The sequence below is a fragment of the Enhydra lutris genome, unplaced genomic scaffold (assembly GCF_002288905.1).
Source record: "Enhydra lutris kenyoni isolate GAN:26980312 unplaced genomic scaffold, ASM228890v2 scaffoldscaffold26, whole genome shotgun sequence".
NCBI classification, from domain to species: domain Eukaryota; kingdom Metazoa; phylum Chordata; class Mammalia; order Carnivora; family Mustelidae; genus Enhydra; species Enhydra lutris.
The window spans coordinates 23,890,292-23,909,040 of NW_019154110.1; the positions used below are offsets into that span (position 1 = coordinate 23,890,292).

General features: G+C 56.6%; 1 protein-coding gene across 1 annotated transcript; it reads right to left on the minus strand.

Annotated features, from left to right (window-relative positions):
- Positions 1 to 18,196, minus strand: LOC111151664 (G protein-coupled receptor 179). The gene is made up of 12 exons (XM_022509795.1): positions 17,403 to 18,196; positions 16,011 to 16,119; positions 12,935 to 13,022; positions 12,285 to 12,520; positions 11,397 to 11,465; positions 10,925 to 11,034; positions 10,359 to 10,594; positions 10,044 to 10,182; positions 9,273 to 9,378; positions 8,556 to 8,702; positions 6,057 to 7,000; positions 1 to 5,995 (listed from the first exon to the last, which is right to left on the minus strand). Exons 1-12 carry the CDS (start codon positions 18,194 to 18,196, stop codon positions 1,771 to 1,773), a joined length of 7,203 nt encoding a protein of 2,400 aa, XP_022365503.1. The 3' UTR covers positions 1 to 1,770.
- Between the last annotated feature and the right edge of the window lie 553 nt (positions 18,197 to 18,749).

Here is an 18,749-nt window from a genome sequence, read left to right on the forward strand (position 1 = left end):
TTTATTTCTCAGTAGGGGTTATAGGAACAACTTTTCTGTTCCCAGCGAGACCCGACCCAATGGACTTGTTCTGATGTGTGGTTAGCAAACTTCTCATCAGCTTAGAAGCGGGGAGGTTAACTAGCCAGAGCCCAGAGCAGCAGCACGCTTTAATTACTGCTCTGAAATCCCAGGGCAAGGGACCAGGTAAGTGGGAGAGGCTAGATAGGAGAACAAGGGCATCTGGTCCCTGAAAGACTGGTTTTTTCCATTCTTTGTTTTTGGAAATGGAGGATTTTGTTACTTTTTCTGGCAAAGTCTTGAAGCTGCCCAGAGTATGTATATGCAGACTCATTTTTTCCCCCCATTGGGTATTTGGTCTCTTTGTTTTGTCTTCTTCTCCCCTGTGAATGGCATCAGGGTCCACGCAGTTAGAGGGCAGGCTTACTGTCATCTTCAGGGTCCCTGCCAAGCTCTGCCATGTCTAGTCTACCTGTTTCCTCCCCCACACCTAACCCCTGCCAATGCCAGGGCTTTGACCAGTGCTTTTCTCCTTCCTCACTTCCCTCTGATAGTATCCTCTCATTCCAGCACTCTTCTCTAGGACCAGTTAAGCAAGGGTAGCCTGAACTGAACTCACTTGAGAGGATAGAGCCGAGCTCACTAAGAAAAAGGCTTTGTGTTTCTATGATGCCCTTTCCCCCACCTTCAGACCTCGAACCTGCCTGGTAGGGTTACTCTTTCTGAGGACAGTTCTTGGCGCCGGCCGTAAACAGGGCCTGCTTGCTTTCTTGCTTCTTGGAAAGGCAACTGATGCGGGCCTCTTGTTACTGAGCAAGTGATTTGGAGCGGTACTCACATCAGAACCAGAAACCCCTGGCTCCCGTTATACCAACAGCTGAGCAGGTTCCCTTTGATGACAGCCCTGGAAGCCTGGGAGGAGAACGAGTCAGAGAGGTGAACTCGAGATGCAAAACATGGGGCAGAAGTGGGGAGAAACCATCTGAAAAAACTAGTAAGGGGCACAAGCAGATGGAGAGGGTGTCTGGAAGGGAGGGCTCCCCCTGGGAGGACTTGGAGCCACTGCCTTACCTCCTGTGCGCTCCATCTCTGGTGTTGCTTTGGAAGCCACATGTTGGTAAGGAACTAAGATTGCCCGATTAGCTCTCCATCAGCAGCCAGCAGGGTGGGCATGAGGATCAATACGGCAGAAGGGGAGAGCCAAAGTCAAGATGGCAAGGTCCTTAAGGCATTTCAGACCCCTCTTGAGCCATTTAAGTTTTTCCCCAGACTTATGCTTGAACTTGAATTAAGTGACTTCTCAAGCTGCCTATGGTGACCTTCACAGCCTTCCTCAGTCCCTAGTACTGCCAGTGCCTTGCATGGTTTCATTTCTTCTCAGAAAATGGTCAAGAAAGGGGGTCTCCTTATGAGAAAACGTGGGCTGGGCCTGCTGACTTCTTTCACCCCTGACACTGGCTGCAGAAGCGGGTGTCCAGACACAAATCGTGTTGAGTCCTTTGGATGGGAGGATTCCCCTGAAGCAGAGGGTCTGGCCTTTGTTCTCTGGAGCAGGAACAAGAGTAGGAAGTGAAGAAGGGGTGAGACTCTTGGGGTCTGAGCCACCCGGTCTTGTACAGTTTGTCTCAGAATGAGTTGACTTCTGGCCTTGTTGGAGAGGGAAGTGGCCCAGTGTCTCTGACTCGGCTCTTTGGGAACACGTAGGACTTGAAAAGGACCTTGGCCTCTGAAAACCAGCCGCCCGATATTCGACTTCACGTGATGGCATTGTTACTCACAGTCCCAAGGACAGACCATTGGCGGGGAGAGTTCTTCCTGTGGAGCTGTAGAAGCCCCTTCTCCTTGGTCTCCAGTTAGGGAGGAAGATTCCTGAACCTCAGCTTCTTGGAGACTCGGCTCTGGGGCTGAGCTCGTCCTCAGCCCACGTCCTGAGGCTCCTTGGAGTTCTCTGACACCTTCCGGAGTAAAAGTACTGCCTGCCTTACTCACCTCAGGGCGGGCGCTTTTGCTTTCTGGAAGGAAGCTACCCAGAGGACTGTGGACTAAAAGGCATGGTGGGTTCTCAGGGTCTGTGGGGAAAAATACTTCCTTCTGAGTTGCTGTTGAAGCCAGAAGGCCGGATTCCTCAGATGGCACTCCAGTTCCCTCCCAGTCACAGACATCTGCCATGATGCCCTTTATCTTATTCCCTTCTGGATCTGTGACTTCCCACTGACACACCTCTGCCATCCTGCTCCTTGCACGGCTGGCTCCCTGGGGACTGCATGTGGGATGGCCAGTGCTGGGAGCATCTGGCTGGGGGCGGGGCGTCCCCGAACCTCTGCCTTCCTGGGGGCACACGGTCTCCTGCTCTCGGCTGACTTTTGCTGCTTCTTTGGAAATGTGTTCTTCCGTCCCTCCAGAGGCTGACTTCTGAAGGTACATTTCTCCCTGCCCTCGGGACTTTCCGTCCACCTCTTGCCCCAGTCCCCCTTTCTCTGCAGCTTCCTTATTCACCTCCCAAGGGCAGATTTCCACTTCTTTAGCAGATGGAGCTGCTTCTGCTTCCCACGGACCCACTGCTGCCACCTTGGCCCCCACACTGCCTGCTGCCTCCGAACTGCCTTTGCGCCTGTCAGAAGCTCGCGGGGCTGGCTGTGGAGACAGCTCCCCACAGTCTTGACTCTCCCAGGGACACACCGCCTCCTGTTTCCCATCTGCCCTCTCTGGCTTCTCCTGAACCGCCACAGCTTTGGGCTCTGGTCTTCCCGGGGCTCTCCCCTTCTCCTCTTGAGGTGGCCCTTTTCCATCCTGGCTTGCCGTCCCTTCGTCTGGGGCCCTTTCAGGCACCTCCCAGGGGCAGATGGCAGCTTTGGTGCTGCTGTCAGGTTTAGGAGCATCTAAGGCGGGAGCATCCCGCAGGCACACCTCAGTGAGCCTGCCCCCGACGCTGGCCGGTGTCTGAGAGCCAGCTGTAGGCTGGTCACGGCCCTGATGGTCAGGGTGAGAGACAGCGCCTGCGGGGGCCATGCTTTCCCAGGGACAGACAGAGTGTAACTCATTGCTTGCTTTTCCCCCATGGTCAGTAGTGAATTCTCCTACTTTTGAAGATGGAGCTCTTTCTGGGGTTTTGTGTCCTGGGAGGGAGCCCGTCTTTGGGTCGTGTGTCAGGTGCTCTTTCTCTGCTGCCTCATCCCTCACTTCCAAGGAATGTCCCTCAGCCACTTCACGACTCATGCTGACGGATGAGTCTGAGACCTCAGGGCCCTCCACCAAGGGTTCCCTCAAGCCCTTCTCCCAAGGACAAACAGCTTCCTGCTCTTGACTCTGTTTTGTCTCCCATTTTGGTATGTCTTCTCCCAGGGAGGTGAGTCTCTCCTTTTCTAGAGTTTTCTCCCCCTGCCCTGCTAAGTCACTCCTCCTCTCTTGGTCCAGTCCTGTCCCAGAAGCTCCTTCATTCGCCTCCCACGGACAGATCTTGGCTTTCTCACTGGCAGGGGCCTCCTCCACTTCCCAGGGACACACCTCAGCTGCCCGGCAGCCCACGTGGTCCAGTTCCTGGAATCCAACTTTTGGTCTCTCTGTGCCCAGAGAGTCCGAATGCCAAGAGGAGCCGCCTGGATCCAAGCTTTCCCAGGGACAGGCCACCTCCCGCTCCCAGGCTGGCCTCTCTGGCTTCTCTGGAGCAGTAACAGCTGTCTTGCTGGGTCCAGGATGTGCAGAAACCTTTCCTGTGTCATTTGGAAATTTCCCAAAGGCCTCAATTCCCAAAGCCCTTTCCTGCCCTGCTCCAGCACCCACCTCCCAGGGACAGACCTCAGCCTTCTCAGCAGACACAGTGTCCTCCATATCCCATGGACAGATCTCTGCAGCTTTGCTTCCCACACTGCCTGACATGTGGAAACTGGCTCTGGGTCCATCTGCTTTTTGAGGGCCTGATTGTGGGGAGAAGCTGCCAGGGTCCACATTCTCCCAAGGACAGACTGCTTCCTGCTTTTGGATCTGTCCCTCAGGCTCTTCCCCAGCTGTGCCATCTTTGATCCCTGACATCCCAGGCACTTTCTCCTTGTCCTTTTGAGATTCTCTTGCTTTTGCTGTCTGGTCCAATGTCCAGTCGTCCCTTATTCTTTCATCTACCTCCCAGGGACAGAGTTCTGCCCTGGCAGGTGTTACTTCCTTTGGCTGTGGCCTGGGATCTTCCCGGGGACCTACCTGTGTTGCTCTGCTTCCTCCCTTGCTAAGGAATTGGCCACCAGCTTTGGTTGAGGAATTATCTAGACATGGGCGGGAGGGCCCAGGGTTTGAGGTCTCCTGGGGACACACTGACTCCTGCTGTTGATCCCTTTTCTGCACTGCCTTCCCAGCCTGTTCTCCCATCTCTCCCATCTCTCCAGGCTTTCCAGGAAAAACCTGTCTGGAGGCTTTCCCCTCTTCCTGGAGAAAATTTCCCCCTGTCCCCTGACTCAGCATTTCCTTCCCCACTACCTCATCACCTAGCTCCCAGGGACAGATCTCTGCTTTCCTGGTAGGAGCATCTCCTGCCTCCCACGGACACACTTCTGAGATGCTACTGTCCACACTCCCGGAGCATCCAGGGGCTCCTGGAGCCGGAGTGGAGACTGCTGAGGGGCCCCGGAAATCTGTCCTCTCCCACGGACAAAAAGACTCCAAGTTCCCACTCAGTTTCTGTTCTTTCCAGAAGGTTGCTTTCTTGGAGGTTTCCTGCTTTTCCTGGGGAAGCTTCTTCATGCCCTCCTGGAATGGTTTCCCATTCCCTCCCTCACATGCCTCCCAGGGACAGAGCTCTGCCTTGGCAGTGTCAGCTGTACAAACTTCTGGGCCTGTGCCCTCCTGCTGATGCTTCTTCACCTCTCCAGCCTCTTTCCTGCCCACTGCCTCAGACATGCCCTTGGTTCTGTCAGAGTCCTGAGAGACTGACCAGCAGGACAGACTCCCAGGATCGGCGCCCTCCCAGGGACACACGGCCTCCTGCCCCCTGACCAGCCTCTCTGGCTTTTTCCGAGCAAAAACCACCACACTTTGGGGCTCTGACTTTTCTGAGGCTCTCCCTCTCTCTTGGGAGTCATCGAGATCTTGTCGTAATGCCCCCTTCTCAGGGGCTCCTTCGCTCGCCTCCCAGGGGCAGATCTGGGCCTTGTAGCCACGGTCAGGCTGACACACTTCTGACTGGGTGACTTCCCTGGGGCACATCTCTGCCATCCTGCGGTCAGCTCCGCCCAGGGACTGGAGGCCAGCTTTGGGCAGTTCCCGCCACACAAAAGGGGCTTCTTTTGCTCCCTCAGCACTTTTGTCCCCAACTATGCCTTGACTGGCTTGCCTCAGTGTAGCAGACCCTGCTTTACCTGCTCTCTCTCCTTTCCCCTCTCCTAGACAGTGGGATGTCCTCCTGCCTCTGTCTTCTTGTTCCCTGCTGCCCTCCCGGCGACAGACTTGAAGCATTCTGCTGGTGTGAGCGTTCTGTTGGTTCTGGAGGGACTCCTCGTCATCACAGGGTGCAAGGGCGGCCTGCTTACTCACAGCCTTGGGCCGGCTTAGCCTGGGGGACCTGGGGCATGGCCCCACACCCTCGCCCTCCACTGCAGCTCTGCCTTTCTCCTCTGTCTCAGGACTCCCTTCCCCGCTCTCCTTCTCTTTGTGAGTGCTCCGGGAACGAGTCAAAGCTTTGATAGCCAGGCCTAGACTGTGCACGGAAACCTGCTGAATGGGGGTCTTGAGGCTGTGGGATTTAGAGAAGACCTTAGACTTGTCCTCATTGCCCTCATCAGCTCCCCCTTGGAGGCGTCCATCCTCTGTGTTCCCCGCATTCTCCCCTGTGCTCCTTTTCTCAACTGCAACAGAGAGGGCTCTCCAGAGCTTGGCCCGAGCTGGGGAAGGGGAGAGGCTGCTCCGCTCTGGCCCTGTGGGGCTTTCTTGAGCCACATTTCCTTTCTTGACTGGCAGTTCTGCATTCTCCCAGGGGCAGATGAAAGGGAGTAAGTTGGGGCTTTGGGGGGGGCACGAGGATTGGTGCCAGGACAGGGACTGGTGTTGGGGCTGGGGCTGGGGCTGGGACCGGAGCCGGGACCGGGGCTGGGGCTGGGGCCGGGGCCGGGGCGGGAGCTGGCATCAGAACTGGAGCCAGGGTGGAGGTGGGAGACAGCATCCTTGGCTCTCCCAGGCCCGCTCCAGACAGGGTCATGATGGGTGTGGAGACCTGGTGCCGGACGGGCGGGTGAGGCAGCCTCCTGGCAGCCTCCTCCTGAAGCCTCCCTGTGGCAGCGGCGGCCGTGTGGGAGCCGTCCACACTGCGGCTCTTGGCCGGGGATGGTGGGGCTGACAGGGGGGCCCCTCGAGCTCGCTCCAGCCTCCTGGCCGACGGCCTCCTCACTGGGCTCGCCAATGCTGCCTCGGCCTTCTTCCTCTCCTCCCGCTCCTTGGCCTGCCGATAGGTCTCCTCCAGGTAGGCCTGGCTGGCCTTGAGCAGGGCCTTTTCCCTGGAGCCCGCCACCACGCTGAGAGACTTCTGCAGGGACGTGGGCCTGGCCCTGGGGAGCCTCTCGCACACCGTCAGGTTGTGGGCGCTGGCGGACCTGAAGCCCAGGGCAGGGGGCCCCTCCACCGACTCCCGACTCTCCCTGCTTTCCCTCGAGGCCTTCTTGGCCAGCTTCCTGCGTAGCAGCGAGTCAAGGAGCGGTGGGTCCTGCTCCCGGCGGTGACCCTGGCGCTCGTGGTCATAGGTGCTGCGGGACTTGCACAGGGCCGGGGTCCCCTCGGGGTTCTGGAGGCTGGAGCTGAGGAGCCGGCGGCGCGAGGAGCCAGGCAGGCTGCCCAGGCCAGGGGAGCCCAAGTCCCGGGAGTGCTGGCGGGCCAGGGCCTCCGGGAACTCGGCCAGGTACCTCATGAAGGAGCGGCCCAGGCCCTGGCGCGAGCTGCCTCGCTTCTTGGGCAGGTGCGGGTTGTTTGCAGCCATTTCCTTGGTCTTGTGGACCTCGAGCTGGGCATAGAGCTTCTTCAGCTCATCCTGCGGGGAGGGAGGCATGAGGGGAGCAGATGGAGCATGGAGCTCTCTCCAGGGCCTGACTGCCCTGCCTCCCGCTCTCCCAGCCATTATTTGGACCATTTTCTCTGGAGCATCTCTTCCCACCAAGGTGTGTCCCTTCCCTGCTTAGACAACCCTCAGGATCCACCTGTCCTCTCTCACATCTGCTTGGTTCTGAGGATGCGGGGGGCACTCCTTTTTCTGTGATCTGATGGAAGCCACTTGCCTGGGTGACAGGAAGCCTGGGTTCCAGGCTGCTGACCCAGCATGTGCATGAAGGCTGTTTTCTTTTTTTTCAGATTTTATTTATTTGAGAGAGAGGATGAGTGGGGGTGAGGGGCAGAGGAAGAAGCAGACTCCTTGCTGAGCACAGAGCTTAATCCCAGGACATCGGGCTCGATCCCAGGACTCCAGGATCTCGACCAAAGATTAAGGCAGCCACTCAATGGACTGAGCCACCCAGGCGCCCCCTGAAGGCTCTTAGAGCCTCTGCTTCTACGAGGTAACAAGAGCTGGCTGCCTCCTGTGAGCGTCCTCAGGAGGGTCACGTGAGATTGATGGTGAGAGAAGTGCTCTATTCGGGTTCAAGTGCGGGAATGGGAATTTGAGAACCTTCTACTTTGGATTCCTCCTCAGAGCCAGCATCGGCATAGGGACGGAGACTGCGTGCTGCTCCGCAAAGTAGGGGTACGGGCTGGCATTGCTGTGGCCGAGCACCTCCACACTCTCTGGCCTCCCAGCTCGACTGGGGCCTCAGTTCAGCCTCTTCCCCAGGAGGCAGAGCCCAGAAGGGGAGGAGGACACGGGGGAAAAACAGGCAGAGGCAGCTAGGACAAGGACGAGTTGGGAGATGCAAACAAGTCAGGGGTACAGGGAGGCCCCAGGGGAGATGGAGACAATGGGCAAAATGGCTTCCTGAGGTTGTTCCCACACCTTGGGTTTCATCAAACAACAGGCTGAGACCGCCAGGTTTCCTTATTTCCTACCCACTGAGCTTCTGATCTGGGTTCCATGACTATGATGCCCCTACACTGAAAAAGAAGGGCAAAGATGCTCTCCTGATGTAAGACTTCCCTTCTCTAAGACTTCCCTTCTCTAAGACTGCCAAGTCCAGGGAATGGGTGTCCTGATGTGGAAATCTCTGGTAGTCGCTAACCGTGTGAACTATGCAGCCCCGTGGTTGGCCCTGGGGTCACCAAGTGCCCAGATGTCCTGTCCCTCACGACTGCCCCTGCTGGGTGGGAGTGGAGCGCCACCCACCGCCCTGCCTCTCACTTGCCAAGTGGCCTGGGTTTCAGGGATGCATGTTCTGGGCTTCTGGTGGTCTCTTCACTTAGGTGGTGTGTGAAGGCATCTGAACAGTCAGGGGAGGCGGCTGGAGAAGGGAAGGAGGAAAGGAGGCAGGTCTTCTAGAGAGGGAAAGTGAGGGCCAGGGGAGGGGCCTGCAGGATACACGGCCCAGGCTGCAGGGCAGCAGTGATCCTGGCCCAGTCTCTAAAAGCAAGCATCCAAAGGAGGCGAGGAGGCTGTCTCCTACCCGGATGTCTCCGGCGTCCAGGCTGCGGTCGCTCCAGGCTGAGGCGTTGCTGCTGTCCAGGTAGGAGCCTGAGCACTGCAGGTCCAGCTCGTCCTCATACACCTCATCCACCATCTCTTCTCGGGGAGGAGCCCCCGGCTTCTGGAACTGGCCAGGGTGGGTGTGACGGCGGGGAAAAAAAAGAGTCAGCTCTGCTCCCTGTTTACTCCTATTCCCACCTGCTCCGGGGAATCCATCTTTACTTGGGACACCTTCACCCCCTCTCTAATTCGCAATTCTGAGGGCAGGAAGAGTTTTGCTCTCTGTCATCCTCCCTGATTTTCTTTAGCTCAGAGACTGGGGAGAGTGGGGTCCGACGCAACTGCCCCCACAATTCCTAGCCATGGCCTTCAGCTCCCTGACCTATCTCTCTGTAACTGCTTCCAAGTTGATTTTTCAGAGTCCACCACACTAAACTGCTAGGTGTGTTACAAAGACCCCTCCTGCCCTAGCTCTGATTTCCTTTGCCCTCATATGGGAGGCAGAGAGAAACAGTCGCTTCCTCCCCACCCTCCACCCCAAGCGGGCTCCTCCCACAGGCCCCTGCGGCTCCGCCCACTCTCCCCCAGGGTGTCATCCTCACTCTGACCTGAAGAGGGCGCTGCGGCGGCGGCAGATCCACGGTGCCCTTACCAAGGGGCTGGGGTAGGCTCACAACAAGGAGGGGGGAGACCTCACCTTAGGAATGAAGATCAGAGCCAGTGTGGTGGTGACGGTGCTGTGGGTGTGGAAGAAGAAGAGGAGCAGGGTCCAGTCTGGGTGCAGGGAGGGAACCAGCAGAAACCTGAGGGTGTGAAGGAGGGGAACATCAGCTCTCGGTGGCAGGGGCCTCTTCTCCCTCACCTGTCTCACTGGCTCACCTCCTAGCTTCAGTCCTGATCTCTGTGGAGCTTCTGGGTGGGTTGAAAAGGGCACTTCTTCTTCTTGCCCTCTCAAGGATGTAGGTCCTACCTCAAGGCTCACATTAACCCCCACCTCTGAGAAGCCTCTCCCAGACTACTCTTCTCTGGTCTCCTAGAGCACAGATTCGTGCTCCCAGCTCTGTTATGGATGCCCTGTGGGTTGATTCTGCCTTTGCCACACCACCAAGTCCTTGTGAACATTCACAGTAGGCCTGCTGCTGGAGGGGCTGAGGTGTGAGGGGGAAAAAGGCAGGGAGAATTGAGCATGTGTAGGAGGGAGCACAGTGGAGGTGCCGGACATGTGGCCTAGGACTAGGAGGAGAATTAGGAGCAGACACGCTTCCTCTTTTGGGGTGCTGCATAAGACCTGGGGTGCAGGAAGGGTATCTGAGGGGAGGGCCACCGATGGCGGAGGGGCCTTTCTCCCCTGGCCGAGGCCTGGCTGCATGGCGAGGATGGCTGTGGGATGGGGCTCCTCGGGCCTGGGAGAGGGGAGAGTGGTGGGCGATGGGGAGGTGTGGTGGGTCGGGGTGGGGGGAGGCCTCACCTGGCCGTGTGGAAGGCAGAGGAGAGAAGCAGCTCATTGTGCAGGGCGATGCTCATGTAGCGTGGCTCATGGAAGGCGGAGGGAACGGCTCGGGTGGCGTAGCACAAGAAGCTGCCCCAGCATAGGAGCAGCACCTCAGCTGTGGGAGAGTGGGGGGCAGAGATGCAGGCACCAGCTCAGCAGCTGGGCGGTGGCCCCTCTCTGTGCCAGGTGTGCCAGGGGAGGCGGGGACTGGGGGCAAGGCCAAGGTGGGAGGACCCCTGCAGGTGCAGCATGGAGGTTCCCAGTGAGGCGGGCTCAGCGGAAGCAGCTCACCCACAACCATGATGTAGTCCCAGCGGTCGTGATGGCAGAGGTAGAAGTGGCGGCCCGCAGGAGTGTGGCCACGGGCCACCAGGGGTGCATGGCTGCCTCTTTCCAGGGCCCCCACCGTCCACACCACCAGGAAGGCCAGAACGAGCAGCAGGAGCAGCCCCAGCCGCTGCAGCAGCCGCCCATTGCTGAGGTGGGGGCCCCGCTGGGCCGAGCGAGACAGAAACAGCTGGAGAACTCTACAAGGGTGCGGGTGGTGGGGAGAGGCATAGGCGGAGGGCCAAGGAGAGAGGCCAGGTCTCTGTCCTCTGTCCATGGCTTCCTTCCCCTCCACACGTGCCTGTCCTCCTGTCCTTCCCATGGTTGGCTGCCTCCCTGCCCCCCCAAAATGCTGCATCTGAGGAGGGCTATGGTGATAGGGTTGGGCCTGGGGGGGGGGTGGGGGGGGGGGGGTGCACCAGGGAGTAGAGCTGGTAAGGGTCTGGCTGGGAAGAACTCCACCCCTTTCCAAATGAGCTGGGGCTGCCTGGAGTGAGCAGCCCCAGAGCAAGGTCTGCCCCAGACCCTACCTATAAAGCTTGAGTATAATGGTGCCGTAGACAGTGGCAAAACCCAGCAATCGGACCCAGCGGAGAGCGATACAGCGGAATACACTGGGCTTGAAGTACAGAATGAAGACCTGGGGAGTGCGGGAGGGGGACAGAAGTTGGGGCTCTCCCATGAACTTCCTCTTTCTGATCTGCTGCCCTTTCTAATAGCCTTGCCACAGAGGCATCATCACCTTCATCCCTCAGAGGAGCAGCTGAAGTATCAGAGAGGTTAGGTCATTTGTCCTAAGTCACACAGTAGGACATCGAGCTCTTTTTAGCCAGGACTCTTTGGCTTTGGAGTTCACCAGGCCAGCCTGCCATTTGTAGATATGAGTATGGAGATTTTGAGGTCTCTGAATTTCTCTAAGGGAGCAGAAAGGAGGTAGGATTCTGGGGTTTGGAGGACACCAGGCAGGGATCACATGGGGTCAGACTCCGGCCACAGACTCACAGGGAAGTAGAGCAGAAGGGATCCAAAAAGGATGGCTTCCAGCAGGACAACTCCAGAGGTTCGGATCCTCTGTGAACCCAGGAAAGAGAGAGGTGTGTGAACAGGGCAGTGGGAAAGTAGAGCCTGGACGATCGTGGGGGAGAATCTCAGGCCTGTTCTAGGAGTCACTTGGTGGCCCTGGGCTAAGGTCTTACCCTGTAACATCAGCTCTGCCCTCTTGGTCCACAGCCACGCCACCCCCCAGTCCCACCACAGGCTAAGACCAAGGTTGCACATAGCATCTGTCCTCCAGCCCCCGCCCCCTGCCTCCCCAATCCTAGAAGGGGCCTGATTGCAGACCTGGGCTCCAGTCACAAGCTGCTGGAACTAGAAGGATCCCACACATTCCCCAGACTTTGGGTCAGACTGCTTCTTTGTCTAGGTAACCCCTTCTCTGTCTGGAAATCAGTTAGTTGACCTTCAAGACTGGCTCAAATGTCATGTTCTCCAGATGGGCTTTCCCAGGCCATCTCAAGCAGGACAACTGGGTCCTTTCTCTGAGCTCACATGGCAACCAACACACACTTCCATCCTCGCCTCTGTTGTGCTGCGTTGTCATTTTCTTTATAGGCCTGCTTCCTCTTTCAATTGGGAGCTCCAGGGGAGTCTAGACCATGTCTCCCTAGTGCCTACACTGTGTTTTGAATCAAGTCAATGCCTACACTTAACAGGCAACAAATCTAAGGCAATGGGGTCACTTGCCCAAGGTCACCTGGTGTGTTAGGTTAAGCATGAAGACCAGAACACATTTCTTCTGAGTTCTCGTCTTAGGGAGCCTCTGGCCCCTAGGTGATGCTGGGGACCCAAGGGATGGTAGGACACGTGTAGGAGAGGCGGGGCCTTCCTTACCTTGCTCCGGCGGCATCTGTAGGAGAGCAGCATGCTCAGGAAGACGGCCAGCATGCAGCAGGCCTGGCAGGCCAGCACGGCTGCCCGCAGTGCCGAGGCTTCCTCCACCAGGCACGGACTAGCATCCCTGCAGCTGGTGCAGCCCTCGGCACACGGCTGGCACTGCAGCAGCCTCCCGGAGCTGCCATGTGGGGCCCCGAATTGCCCAGCAGGCTGGGCAGCACTCTCTCCCAACCCTATAAAGAACAAGATGGCTGCAAGGAGAGGGTCCCGGCGGGGGCATGCCAGCCTTCTCTCCCTCGGGTCACCATAGCCCTCTCCCTGCCCTCCTACAGTTGGTCACCACCTGGGGCGGGCTGGGAAGCAGGGCGAGTGAGGAAGTGGATATTCCCAGGGAAGGACCGGGAAACAGAAAGAGGCAATGCTAGGCTAGGACTCACTGTGAGGCTCAACTTGCATTCGACTGGAGTGGTAAGGGCTCATTTTCAGAAGGCGCAGACACCCCCACAGTGGATCCTGCCTGCCTTGCCTGCTTCTCTCCACCTTCTGCCCTTGCCCCATAAGACCCCTGCCAGTGTCTCACCCCAGCCTTTTCTTCCCAGATGCCCCCTCCACCCAGCCCAGCCTGACCCTCACCATGGTTAACATACCCCCGGAGCGGCTTGCCCCGTAGAAGCCAGGTCGGCAGCGGCAGAGGTAGTGGCCGAGGACAAAGCCCTGACTGTCCAAGGGGACACACTGCAGGGATGACAAACACGATAAGGATTTATATGGGGTTTTCGCTCTTGGGAAGAGATGGAGGGTCCACGTACCTTCCTATTCACAGCACCTGCTCTGTACAAGGGACCCCCCCCCCACTAGAAGTCCTCCCTAGTCCTTAGGAATCCTTCTCTCTCTGGAAACCCTACTCTATTCCTGTCATCACCTCTTTTCAACAAAGAGTTTGGGAAGAGATCACCCTTTTATTCTGAGAGGCAATGACGGGAGCCTCACAGATCCCATGTCCCAGTGCCCAGCTGTTGCTACAGTGAGGTACTGGGGGAGGTGGAAGTAGGGAGAACTTGGAGTCCAATCACATCTGTATGCCTACATCCTGTTTCAAAGGGTCCCCATCACCTTCCCTCTTTGGTTCACAGGTGGTTTGAAAAGGCCCCCACAGAGGAGAGGCTTCCCCTACCAGGGGCCATCTGGCTTTGGCACAGGACTGATTTCCCCAGCCCTAATGCCAGCTAATGCCAGGCTGGTGGGATGCCAAGGCCGGCTCTTTATTCCACCTCCATCCATTGATGTCTGCCTAGCAGGGGACGGAGCAGACCTCAGAGCCAGGCAGGGGAGATGAACACATGCATGAGGTCAGATCTGCTGGAGGCAATGGTTAGGGACAGACCTAACAGTGGGATGAAGGAAGGGCTTCGCCCTGGGAGCTTCCACATTGAGCACCTAACTTCACCTAGAGAAGTTACATGGTGGTACTTCTGAAATCGTGGCCCAGCTTCCCTTCTTGCCAGGAGCACGAGAACGCGCTATGTTCCCACCAGCGTCTGCACAATCAGGCCAATGTGTACTGAGACATGCTGTGGCTGGGTTTAATAATGCACTGAATAATGGGAGCCCTTCTCCATCCCTGGACTTAGAGTTCCAAAAATATGTGCCCCAAAGAGCCACAGATGCCCAAATCCGCCCCACCTCCCAGCAGGCTGCAGGGCTTGCCTTGGCTTTGGTTCAGCTCAGGCATGACACGCGGTCAAGTGCAGCCGTGGAGCAGATTATTATTAGTTCACTGGCCTCCCAGTTTTTCAGTCCCGGGCTTGCAGGATTACCAGCCATTGTTTTCCATTATCCCGATCTCCTGCATCCATGGCTTTGAGTCTGCCAGTACCTGGCTTGGGTTCCCTCACCTTTACCAATCCCAGAGCTCTTCAAGCTCCTTCTTTGGTTAGAGTCCTCCCACACCCCAACCAACAATTACACTTAGGAGCTCTATCAACATGGAGAATGTGGTCCAGGAGAGGGAAAGGGGATGATTAGTAGGGGCTTAGGAAGCGGTCCTGGGGATGGATCTTAGGGCACCCAGTACCAAAAGGGAGAACAGACAGGGAGGCTTACTGAGAATTCAAAGGAACGAGGGAGACTATCTCCATTGGGGGATGGGGAGCAGGCTGTAAGTGTCCTCACCTTTTTTTTTTAAGATTTTATTTATTTATTTGACAGAGATCACAAGTAGGCAGAGAGGCAGGCAGAGAGAGAGAGAGGAGGAAGCAGGCTCCCTGCTGAGCACAGAGCACGATGCGATGCGGGACTCCATCCCAGGATCCTGAGATCATGACCTGAGGCAAAGGCAGAGGCTTAACCCACTGAGCCACCCAGGCGTCCCTCACTTTTTTTTTTTTTTTTAATGTAGGTTCTACACTCAATGTGGGGCTTAAACTCAAGGTCCCCAGAGATCAAGAGTCACATGCTCTACAGACAGCCAGCCAGGTGGCCCCTCACTTTTTTTTCTATGTTCGTGTTTTTTTATTATTCATTCAACTTTAAGTGCCTATTATGTATCAAGCAGGAGAAGTTGGGAACTTCTCAGAAATGACCATCAACATATCATTTCTGAATTTTCTTTTCTTGTCTTTTAGTTTTTATTTTATTTTTTTTTAAAGATTTTATTTATTTATTTGACAGAGATCACATGTAGGCAGAGAGGCAAGCAGAGAGAGAGAGAGAGAGAGAGAGAGGAGGAAGCAGGCTCTCCACCGAGCAGAGAGTCCGATGCAGGGCTCGATCCCAGGACCCCGAGATCATGACCCGAGCCGAAGGCAGAGGCTCTAACCCACTGAGCCACCCAGGTGCCCCTAGTTTTTATTTTTTATTGAAGTATTTTTTTGACTGTAAGTGTCCTCACTTTTAAATAGCCTTGTTTAGGGGCGCCTGGATGCCTCAGTGGGTTAAAGCCTCTGCCTTCGGCTCAGGTCATGATCCCAGGGTCCTGGGATCAAACCCCACATTGGGCTCTCTGCTCAGCAGGGAGCCTGCTTCCTCCTCTCTCGCTGCCTGCCACTCTGCCTACTTGTGATCTCTGTCTGTCAAATAAATAAAATAAAATCTTTGGGACGCCTGGGTGGTTCAGTTGGTCGGACGACTGCCTTCGGCTCAGGTCATGATCCTGGAGTCCCGGGATCGAGTCCCGCATCGGGCTCCCGGCTACGCGGGGAGTCTGCTTCTCTCTCTGACCTTCTCCTCGCTCATGCTCTCTCTCACTGTCTCTCTCTCAAATAAATAAATAAATAATCTTAAAAAAAAATAAAATCTTTAAAAATAAATAAATAAATAAATAAATAGCCCTGTATCTCAAGGTGCCTTGGTGGCTCAGTTAAGTGTCTGCCTTCAGCCCAGGTCATGATCTCAGTGTCCTGGGGTGGGCTCCTTGCTCAGTGGGGAGTCTGCTTGTCCCTTTGTCCCTCCCCCCACTACATGCGTGCACGCATGCATACACACCTACTCTCTCTCTCTCTATTTCAAATAAATAAATAAAATCTTGAAAAAATAAAAATAAAAAAAATTAAAAGACTGGAATCTCATTTCTGTCTCTCTCTCATCACTAGGGATTCCCTTGAAGCCCTGAGGCTGATATGCTTTGGTCAGTTGCTCCCAGGAGCTGGGTGGTGGCAGGGATGGGAAAGGGGAAGGGAGGCAGGACCCCAGGGCCCCCCCCTCCACTGTCCTCCTTATCCTTACCTGGGTGCTGTTGAGATCACACAGGTGTGTGTTGGAGTACCAGCCTGGCCCACTGGCACACTGATTGATGTCCACGCTCTGAAGGTCTATGTCCATCTGCACCTGTCCCCTAGGGCAGTGAGTTGGCAGTTAGGGGTTCAGCGAAGGGTGCGAAGGTGGTCATGTGTCCTCAGGCCCCAGACCAGGCAGCATTGCAAGCTTTGCAAACTTTAGCAGAGCAGTTGCAGTGTGCAAGGACAGAGGGCACACCTGCATTCCATTTCTCCAGTGCTATTCATCCTCACTGTTTCTGTGGGCAACAGTCTTCTTCCCTGTAGGTTGTTCCCCGACATCCCTCAGCTTTTCAACATCCTAGCATTTCCTGTTTCTATCAGTGGGTAGACGGAGGGGGCATGTCAAGACATGTGGAAGCTGGGGCTCTGATGATCTGTCTGAAGGGGATTTTCACACTTCTCCACCGCATGTATGCACACACACACACACACACACACACACATACGCACAGGCCCTGAACTCAGCTATTAACCACCCCCTCACTCTGCCCAGACCAGATCTGAATTGATCACAGCATAGGAACTATGGAATGGAGCTGCCTGGCCCCAGAGTTCCCAAACTCTGCTCTGGGCTGAGTGGGGAGAGCTGGCTAGATGCCAGGCTGCTGGCTGGCAGGAGGGAAAGCCTGTTGGGAGCAATGAATAGGGACACAGAGCTGGAAAAACAATTTGATTGTTGCGTGCCTTGCAGTTCTGTGCCCATTTGCTGCCTCCTCCCCACCAGGGTTCCCAATCACCTCTTTATTCCGGTTGAAGGAGGAGGTCAGTCATTTGAAGAGTACCAGTCAGGACAAGCAGGACTGGAACCCACTTGATGTGAGAATATAGCCACTGGGAGTGACCCTGGGGACCTGGCCAACTCCTAGACAGAAGGGGCAATGAATGGTTCCCAAGCTTCCCCCCCAAGAACTTTTCTTCCCTTGGAGAAGCCTCCTTTTATAGTTCTAGATTGCTTAAGAGCAGCAGGTTGGACTCTTGGAATGCCCATGAGACTACTCGTGCATAGTCTATCACTGTCATCCACACTAAGCCTGCTCCTGCCTTCTCCCCACTCCCCAGACCTGGGGGCAGACCTGTGCCCAGCTGTACACACACATATGTCTATACCCACGTACAAGTGGGTTGATTCATACGCACTGTGTACACTCACACCTGTATGTGCTAACAGACAGGTATAGATTCCCAGAGTCAACTGCAAATAGCTGAACGCAAATAGGCAAATCTGTGCCCCCCCAGATACATATGTGTGTGCCAAATGGCCCATGCACAGCTGGCTGGACTGGGGGCCCCCACCCCCATGTACCCGTAAATGTGTCAAAGACTGCGCAAACCCACTTACCTGACCTCTGGGCTGAGGTCTGGCTGGAGACCATAGAAGGTGGCAGAAAGTGTGACAAGCCAGCCAGGACGGAGCCGGCCCTCCTGGCACTCCAGGAAGGGAGGAGAGAGCTTCACATGCCTCATGTCCCCCACATAGCCATCCCCCTGTGGCCACTTGGGGCTGCCGAGGCTCCCGAGGTCATTGGTCAGCACTCGCTTCTGTAGGGCAGAGGTGTCCGGGGCCCTGGTTGGGCTCTCCTCCTGAACTCTGCTCCCAGACAAGTCCTGAAGGAGGGTCTCCTCCCCCATCCGTGTGGCCTGTAGGGCCAGAGGCAGGTGGCTGGCCCCTGGCGGAGGGTCAAAGGTCAGAAAAGCCCGGTACGCCCTTGGGTCCCCCTCGGCCACGCTGCGGACCAGTGCCTGGTACCACTCTACATCTTCCTCCACACTGGACTCGCGGATGTCGTTGGCCTGCAGCAGCATGTTGAGGAAATTAGCGGCCTGGGCAAGGGTGCCCGCTGCCCTCCATAGGACTGGGGGGAGCCCTGGGCTGGCTTCTGCACCCTGGGCTTCGTAGCGTTCACTGCAATTAGCCCCCGACAGCTGTCGGGTGTCTCCAGAGTAGAGAAAAGCCAGGGCTGCCTCGGCTCCCTCTCGGGGCACCCACAGGGGCCCAGACCCCGGTTGGAAATGGGAGGACAGAGGTGGCCCAGAGCGGAGGGGCCGCGGACACCCCAGAGCCCAGCTGCAGAGGAAACAGCAGCCCAGCAGTCCCCACACAGGGTGGAGCATGACCCCCGCTCTGGGGCCCATCCTCAGGGCAGCTCTCCGGTCCCTAGGGGTCCAGGCTGCCTGGGTGATCTAGGGGCTCACGAGAGCCCAGGCTGAGGCTGGCTGGCTCCACGCCTCCTATCCTCGCTTTCTCTCTTCCTCTCTCCCTCTCTCTCTCACTCTGTGCCGTCTTGCCTGTTTTTCCTTCTCTCTAACGTCATCAGCTGGCTTCTGGATATAGGCATGAGGGCTCTGCCCCTCCTCTCTCAGTGTGACCCCCCATTGCAAACCCTCTTAATCCTGGCACCACCCCTTTCCCTCCTCCTCTCATCCAGCATCTAGGCTCCCTTCCCCCACTGGGCACCCCACATCAGCTCCAGAGAGAGATGAACGGGAGGGGAGAGAATGAGACCAGACCAGTTGCACTCTCCCTCCCTCCCTCCCTCTGCCCTTTGCTCCATTAGGAGAGATGGGCAAATCCAGGATGAGGCGCCATAGCAACCGCAGATGAGCTTGTGCCCCTCTCTCCTCCCCTCTGCTCCACTCAGCCTCCTGCAGCAATAGCAACAGGCATGATAAAGGGCCAAGCTGCAGC